This window comes from Amphibalanus amphitrite, unplaced genomic scaffold (genome assembly GCF_019059575.1).
Source record: "Amphibalanus amphitrite isolate SeventyFive unplaced genomic scaffold, NRLGWU_Aamphi_draft 001897F_arrow, whole genome shotgun sequence".
Lineage (NCBI taxonomy): Eukaryota > Metazoa > Arthropoda > Thecostraca > Balanomorpha > Balanidae > Amphibalanus > Amphibalanus amphitrite.
Window position 1 is genome coordinate 1 of NW_024883390.1, and position 9,049 is coordinate 9,049.

Here is a 9,049-nt window from a genome sequence, read left to right on the forward strand (position 1 = left end):
TATCTCAATTCAATCAAAAGTTATTGCACAAAAACCGCTTGTGACCTCAGGTGACCTCGGATGACCCAGTGACACCTTCCTGCCTTCCACCTTTATGTCGGTTTTACTGTCTCGTGTGGTGTGCTTTCATGTTTACATATTTCCTTTAAATGATGTCTTATGTCTATGCCTTGCCCTGAAAACTCCTGTTCTAGCGTCTCCAAGTCGTTAAGCTCTCCCATGCCCTTTCTTTTTCCAAGCGTCCTGAACCTTACTCATGCTCGGTACATGGAGCTGGCTGACCGCGCCCTTGTTCAATGGCCGGCGCTGCACTTTGGGTGCAGCCCGAAACAGGCACTGGTAAGCACTTATTGCGTTGCTGTTTGATTCCATCAACTAATAGAAAATGACATCGGTCCAGGTCCGGGACAGTTCGTGAACTTATCTAATCGAACTCAGCTGAATATACTGAACGGAGGCACTTAGTCACCATGTCCTGAATTGGAAAATAGGTAATTGAACTGAACCTCAAGTAAAGTCGATCTGAATGAACTGAACTGAAGCGTTTGCGAACTGCTCCGGCCCTGGATCTGGCCATACTTGTATGTATATTCAGGGCTGCGGAGTCGACCAAATTTTAGCGACTCCGACTCCGACTACGACTCCGTCTTGAAAAAATCGACTCCGACTCCAACTCCGACTCCGACCCGCCCTACTTTGACATACCTGCATGACCAATGTTTCTAAATATGGGCGGCTTCTTCGCACTGGTTTAAATGCGGAACAATAGTGGCTAATTTGGAATTAAACTAAACTTCACTTCAAAATTAGTTTTCAAGTTTATTTCCTAACCCGCGCTGGGGTGGGGGTTTGAACCACTTTCGCCTTTGGGGTAAGGTGGGAGTCAGAATGACCTCCCCCACTCCCTGTCCGTTCAACTTGAAATCCAAGAGGACTAGAAAGACGAGACAAAAGCAAACGAAAGCTCGTAATGAATACTTGCGAAAGTGCTCTTTGGACATTGCCAGATAAATGTCCCTGTATGTCGGAAATTATATGGGCTATATAGCCACAAAGAGAATAATTCAACAGCTCTTGCGACCCTATTCAACCGTTTTGCATTCAGTTAACGGTTCGGGCTCCGAATGTCTTGTAAGGTCAGCTTGTAAGGTCAATGTGTTGGTCAACATCGCGACAGAGAAGGAAAATATTAAAAATGTGCTGAAACCGACTCCGACTCCGGCCCGGAGTCGGAGTCGGTGAAAAATTATCGACTCCGACTCCGACTCCGGCCAAAACTACCGACTCCGGTCGACTCCGACTCCGACTCCGCAGCACTGGATATATGCATAATTATCCATGTATGTATGTATGTATGTGCTATACTATGAAGTATATGTTTGTATGTATGTAAATATGTATGTCTGCATGTGAGGGTTGCAGAGTCAATGTGTTTTTGAGTGACTCCGATTCCGATTCCGACCCTTCGGAATTGTCTCCGACTGCGGAATCAACTCTCACTTGATGACTAGTTAAAGTCAGCATCACAAACGCATAAGGATCAGCTTCATGTGCTTGAAATGCGTGCCTTATATGGTATTGGCAAAGGACAAAGGTTATAAAGTCTACGAGTAATTACGGAGTCGAAGTACCATTTAGTTCAGCCTCCGTGTGAACCATGCATTGCCTCTATATACCAGCTGCAGTGGATGTTGAACGCCCTTAACGTTACATCTACCCTTGGGTTGTAATTTATGCACTGCTTTTCCTGTCTCAGTCGCAGGTCAAAGCAAAAATACAATGGCGCGTAAGGAATGAGAAGCGACGAGACGACGGAAGTGATGCCGAACTCCAAGCGTCATCAAAGAGGTTGTCACGCGGAAAAACATTCAAGGGATCGCGATATGAAGGATTCGAAGGCTACAAGGGTAAGCATTGTGCATTGTGAAATGCAAGACAGCGATGTAGTATGATGTAGTACATGTGACTGATAAGCGACTAGTGGTGAATATTTTGCCCTTCTGCAAGCTTTGCATTGCATATATTAAAGGTAGTGTGCCACTTTGCATTGGCCATATGAAGTTATTGGCATGGGCGAAGAGAGCGGTCTCTCTCTCTATCTCTCTCTCTCTCTCTCTCTCTCTCTCTCTCTCTCTCTCTCTCTCTCTCTCTCTCTCTCTCTCTCTCTCTCTCTCTCTCTCTCTCTCTCTCTCTCTCTCTCTCTCTCTCTCTCGCTCTCTCGCTCGCTCTCGCTCGCTCTCGCTCTCTCTCTCTCTCTCTCTCTCTCTCTCTCTCTCTCTCTCTCTCTCTCTCTCTCTCCCCTCCTCCCCCTCCTCCCCCTCCTCCTCCCCCGCTGGCTCTAACATTTCGTATGAACATTTCGACAGAGTACCTTCCGCCTATGCCGGAGGAAGACGTTCAGCATCTGAGAAACCGCCTCTTGAAGCATCTACACGAGGCTAACCTGACGAGCGAAGGCAAAGCTGAGCGAGAGGCCCTGATCAACTCGACGTTCGCAGACAGGCGCAGGCATGTGGTGACGCTCCGCACCAGCATGCGCAAGCTTTTGGAGCTGTATCCAATCTTGCGGAACCCAGACGAAGTAAGTACTAAGTATGCCTTGGAAGTTGTAAAATTGTCATTATATTCCTACTCTCTAATTCCATAAAATGTCCCCTGTGTGTTGCATCGTTTCGGCTTTTATTCGTCGCCCACCATAGCTTTCTGACGTTTTCTCATCCATGGAGGATTCTATAATATGACTTAACTGTCCTCTAATTATATTGTTGATGCCGGTTGTTCCAGATCTGGCGTGAGCTGGCCAAACTGGAGGGGGAGACGGAGTCGTCTAAGCTTGGTGACTACAGGCGCCGCCTGAGCGACTTTCTCACCGCCATCCAACTGATCACAGAATGTCAAGGTAAATACGGTAAACCATTCACGTCAACTATTGCCCCCCCCCCCATTACGACCATGCAAGATTGCTGCCGAACTACTAACCTATGGGCGACGTGAGACACGTCTCTGCTCATTACTTTCAAATCTAGTACCTAGCAGATGAATGAAAATTAAATTCAAAATACTACTCTGACTTGTGTCGTGTGCTTTGTCTGTGCATTGTTTATCCTTGTTTTCAAAACGCTCTTAACTAGTTAGGTTTAAGCGTGCAAATTACTCTGTGACGCCTGTTTCTCTCGCTCGCTCTTTCATCGCCCATGAGGTGGCTCACGGCTGTTTATTTGATCGAATTAACAGTGATATGGTCAAAAGCAGCCAGCTAGTTCAGTATGCGTTTCATAAACGTGACACCTCTTGGGCTCGTTCGTTCATCGCCGAACAGGTGTTATACTGACATTTGTGCTGTTATACTTCAGCGACCTTTATTGGATTGGCGAATCACTTGATCCTTGACCTGACGACCAGACCAGTTTTCACATGACCAGGTGAAAACTGACCCTCCCCCCCCCCAAAAAAAAATAGATATCAAAATTTGTGTTGTTAGCGGCATGGTCTCGAAATTCGAGGCCTTGGTGGCATTTTATACGATATCCGTGAGATCGGAAGAACTCAAGCAGCTAGCAAGTAGCAGTGTTATACTGTTAGAGGTAAATATCAGTCTGAAAATTTACCTCTATTTCAGACACCGACTGCGTGGAGTCTCTCCTCTACTACCTAGACGCGAACCCCGAGGACATCTTTGAGGGATCAGGAAGCGCGCCGCACTACCAGGTCAACGACGACGGGTCCATCGGCCTTTTCGTCGAGGGGGTCTGCTTGACAAGGTCGGTGGACCGGAGCAGCAAGGCTGATCTCCTGCTTCTGTGGGCAGCGATTTTCCCAGTGTTCAACCAGAAGTGCCCCGTGTCTAAGGCTAAGAACGCTCTGATATTTATCACGGTGAACATCTTTGAAAAGGGGGGCAACCAAACTCTTTCCAACCGTGTCCTGGGACGAGTCCAGCGTCTCAAGCAGCTCTGTGCGTAGCTCTGTGAGTAGCTTAGAACGGAACCTGAGAACGGAACGCCTTTGCCGCTCGGCTGTTAACACTTTCAAACCGTGTGACACGTCCAGCGTCTCGAGCAGCTCTGTGAGTAGCTGAGCACAGAACTTGATAACGGAATGTCTTTTCCGCTCGGCAGTTAACCCTTCGAACCGCGCCCTGGGACATGTCCAGAGTCTCAAGCATCTCTGTGCGTAGCTCTGTGCCTATAGCTTAGAACGTAACTTTAGAACGGAGCGCCTTTGCCGCTCGGCAGTTTCCTACAGAAGATTACTTTTTTAGGTTCATTTTTAGTACAATAAGAGAAATATTACTGTTTGCAGTTGTAAGCTTGCTGAAAGGAGCTTGAATGCAGTTTTGAATAAACATGTTTGATGAGTTTAATTCGATTCGTTTTTTTTTTGGGGGGGGGGCGGCTGTGAAAAGAGGTGACTAACACGCACATTAGTTAAGTTACACGCCTGTTCTCAAAAATGCATTTAGTTTATTAACACGCACAGCTTAGTTAGCTAACACGCAATATGTGTGTTTTGCGTACACGCATATAGCTAGTGAAAAGTGGCCGTGTGACAAACACATGTGTTACCTAACACGTCTGTAGTTATTAACAAAACACACCGATGATAGTCAATAAACACCCTTACACGGCTTATCTTAGTAACCTGGCAAATATTCGAAAACTAGGAGGTGTGTTTCAAAACACGCTATTCAACCTTTTGCGTGTAATTGAAAACACACTTAGTCATGAAATGCGTGTTTTGCTTACACGCCTATGGTTAGTGAAAAGTGGCCGGATAACTAACTAGTTGGTAAACTTTTTTTACAGTGTGCCTCGTGAATGATGATATTGATAAAAATTACCCAATACAATATTAAATTATAATGAAATCAACATTTTAGTGTAATTCACCGCAAAGAAATTCATTTCTCTTCAGTTATTCAACCAAAAGGGTATATGAATAAATATTACGTCATCAGATTACATCCATTCATTAGGGGAGAGAGAATCTTAAAAGTAAATCCTTGGTTGTCTAATTATTTGCGCCACTTTTTTGTCAATTTTGCCTGCATGATGTGTTTTCTTGTAAAGATAAGACAAAATGCCAGTTTAAATCTATTTTCATTTAATAATGGGACCAAAGTCAGACTCAGGGCTACCTAACACCTGCCTTTTCAGCTGGATTTTCAGTGTCAAATTCTTTGTAGAGTTTCTCAGACCACATCTCATGATCTCAGGACTCAAGGCCAGTTTCCAAACATTGTGTTTTTTGGTGTTTTGATTCTGCCTTTTCCCCTAGGGAATGTTGTCATGAACATTGATTTATTTTATTGCGCTATACGTATTACCTACCATTAGACTTACTAGTTTGTCGTGCTTTTGCAACATGAATGAGTATTCTTCCTTTTATAGACCACAGTAGATTCTTGACAATTCTAATTATAACCAAGCCTGTGAATTGTGTGAAATGCTGAGGTCCATACTCCATACTCCATGGTCTACACTTAGCAATGGAACTTCTACCACAAAATGTATCTTGCAGTGGCTAATATTGCTGTTACTACAATTTGAGAGCCTCTTAGTGTCCAAAGTTTGAATCATTTGCTGATATTTTTTTTGCACAAAATCAAAAATACCGGCATGCTACCGGCAAGACATGCCAGATACCACGAATAAACCTGCGGTAGTGAAAAATTACCGGCATGCCGGTAGTGCGGTAGTGAAATTTTGCAACTCTAGTAAATACGTCGCAACCATGCGCCTACCTGAACCACCAACAAAACCCGACTGAATTGGACATCATGGGTGTCCAGAAAAAAAGATACTACGGAAATTAAGTCGCATTCATTAACGCACGTGCCGATTTTGTTCCAAATTCATGTGCTTATAGTGCAAGATTTGGCAAAACTCATGAGCACTGTAATGCGTCGTTGGAAAGTTGTCTGCCTGCCCTCCGAGATGGTCAACATGACCATCAGTCACCTGCAGACTGTGCTAGTGCTGGAGCTGATCCGCCGTAAGGCCGCTCACATTGAGTATCTGCTTTGAGGAGCTGCCGCAACTAACCAAAGAGTTTACATGCCATGTGGCACCTGCTGTCTGTTTTGCCATATTTTGGCGAATACAAGCATGTGCCATTTTAAAATGTAAGGTGTTTATTTTCGGAATTACAGCAAAAAATAATAGTATCCGTTTTTTCTGGACACCCTGTATCAGCGCCTTCAAAGCCCGTGCGAGCTTCAGGAGCCCTGTCATTTCACCGAGCCGCACTTCCTCCTTCGGCGTAGTAATAGTCCGGCTGAGAGAGACGGCGGTGCTCTCTCAATGCCACTGGCGGGTCTCAAATTACACCCATTGATGGTGTCTCGTCGCTCGGGTGCTCTGATCACCAGATGTGAGCCTCTGAGCGCGAGTCGTCCCGGTGGTAGCCTAATGAGGTGTAATGGTAGGCGAGGAGCTTCTACGCTGATACGGCAGACGGTGGTGAATAAAGTAGCTAGATATCAAGCTGCAGCAGGCCGCTGCCCTAAAAGTAGATAGAGCGACAGCATGCGAGCCGAAAGAAGCTGGGGTTCTGGACTGCCAAAAGGAGCTGAAGCTCTCCCTTCGTGCTGGAATATCTCTGGAACTAGCCAGAGCAACAGCTACCAGCAGCCAGAAAAAGCTGGAACAGGGGTTACAGCCAGCCAATAGGAGCTGGAGAAGGAATTGCAGCTAGCCAAAAGTAGTTGAATAAATAGTTCCAGCTAAAGGAATAGGATAGCCGCAGCAAGAACTGCAACCAGCTACACGTGACTCCACCAGGGCTCTCGCCGTGAGGAGAAGACAGATGAAAGCCATTTAGCACTGTAATTGGTGGGTAGGGGTGGCTAAATGCCCTGAACCAACGAATGCCAGAGGCCACAGGTAATCGAACACTAGGAACAACGCCACTAGAATACCTGCGGCAGAGTCAATCAGCAAACAATTTAGACAAATAGGAGCCCCGAAGCATGGGAACCCCATCAAACTACAGACGTTAATTATTTTCACAGCTAATTTATCACTCATTAAAACGATGAACGTTCAGCAGAACAAACAATAAATAAATGCAACTGACAAACCCGTATGATTTGTGTATGCAAATATACCACCAACAAATCACTATGTAATGTTCGCGCCCCGATGATAATCCATCTACAAGGCATCCTCTTTAGATAATGGGACTCATTAGCGGGAATATATTTCTGTTCGACCCAGCTGAGGCTATTCCTATCCACCAAACTCCCCTGAATACCCATTAGGACTTCCGGCGTCTCCAATTGCCGGCCTAATCGCGTCCCAAGCGTGTTTTCATAGATCCATACCTTGCCATTCAGGGCCAACGTTTTTGTTTGACGTTATGAGGTGAATACGGGCAGTGATAGTGGGCAGGAACGTAGCGTGGATACAGCTTTCATTGAGACGTCGCAGCTGAAAAAGATCGCAATGCTGCTGGAGCGGGACTAGTTTCAGCAGCAAAGAAAACTTCGCGACACCGCAAGCCATTCATAGCAACTTATGCATGAAAACTAGTTGGCAGCCTGACTAAAAATGAAGCAGTAAGTTATCAGTGTCGTGACTAAGCCAGATATGTCCAAACCCACCTAGATTATCCAATCGTGCGGCGCGTGACGACACAAACCCGCAACACCTACCGCAGCTGAGGAATTCCATTCAATGCCCGAACCGCTACCTACACCCAATTAGTGATCATTAAACCCGTAACCGTTCTGCAACGGCATTAGCCCTCTGCATCCATTAACCCACTAAGCCCGGTGTGTTGGGATCAGAGCGGGCCGCTCCGCGCCGCTTTGCGCCACCGCCGCGCCATTGCACGCCGCCGCGCCGCTTCAGCCACCGCCGCGCCGCCACCGTCGCCGGCTGCAGAGCTAATATCAGGCCACTGGCTGCAAAGAATGAGCGCGTCCAATGAGCCGCGGCCAGCGGATGGTGGGGTAAAATCTGGCCCTAATACGTGCCCGGCCGCCGGGGAAACGTCCATAATTTGCTACCGTCCACAGCCGAGAGGGTGTTCTGCAGGCGCGACGGCTGGCGTCTAATTCATTCGGGCAAAAGTATAGAGAGGAGATAAAGTGACTGCTTTCTGCTCTCAATAGTCGTATTTCAGTGTCTTTATGGCGCTTTCAGATGCTTTCTTTTCTAAATATTTTGAATATTTAACACTGAATACATGAATACAAAGATATTCATCTCTTTTACGTAGATTGTCATTCTCAAAATTTTACATCAAATTCGCTTGCCCAAAAACTTGGTCCCACATCTCAACTCTTTTGCTACGCTCCGGGTCGCCAGTGTATGACAGCAGTCCACCGTCATCCTGACATCCGAATCATACCGGGGATAAACGGCCAGTTCCGTGCCACGTCACCGCACATCAGTCACATTCAGTGTCAGATCCAGTCAACAGCAGACACACATTCGCCGCAAAATGGCCAGACACGTATTGTAATCATGGCAACACATAAATCAGATAGTGCATGACGCAAAGCCCAGCCAGAGAGGGATAGTGGATGTCCACTGTCCAGCAATATTGCAGCGATGATGCGCATCTGCCCCTGGCTAGTTTTATATTAAATAATGAACATTTAATTCGTAAATAACTTGATAATACAATCACAGCATGAGATCTTAATTCTAAGCCGTAGGAAAGATGCGGCATATCGTCTTTCTGGTGACCTTCCTGCCATTATCAACTTCTGTGGCATCTAGCTCGATAATTGGCAATCCCTGATCTACGATACCCAGTAATACCATCACATCCAAAACCCGAAATGTCAAGGACAACTGCGCCAGGACGCCAATAAACGAGCTCATTTCAACGAGCGACACACCGTGCGAGAGCTGTGCTCGAAACGACGCGTGATTTTTCCGTGAAATATGACTGTATTTCCGGCGCAGACTGCCTGTGAGAAGTTCATCACGTCGCCATGGGAGCCCGTGCGGAGACACGTCGTTTATCAACTAGCACCTTGCGGTGAAAAAGCGTCGAACGTCTTAATAGGACCAGATGGCCACCGCACTCTCGGACA

The 9,049-nt window shown here is 46.3% G+C and overlaps 1 protein-coding gene across 1 annotated transcript; it reads left to right on the plus strand.

Moving 5' to 3' along the window:
* The first annotated feature begins 21 nt into the window (after positions 1-21).
* LOC122375693 lies at positions 22-4,363 on the plus strand. The gene is made up of 5 exons (XM_043355183.1): positions 22-339; positions 1,757-1,907; positions 2,367-2,581; positions 2,785-2,899; positions 3,620-4,363. Exons 1-5 carry the CDS (start codon positions 160-162, stop codon positions 3,961-3,963), a joined length of 1,005 nt encoding a protein of 334 aa, XP_043211118.1. The 5' UTR covers positions 22-159; the 3' UTR covers positions 3,964-4,363.
* The last annotated feature ends 4,686 nt before the right edge of the window (positions 4,364-9,049 follow it).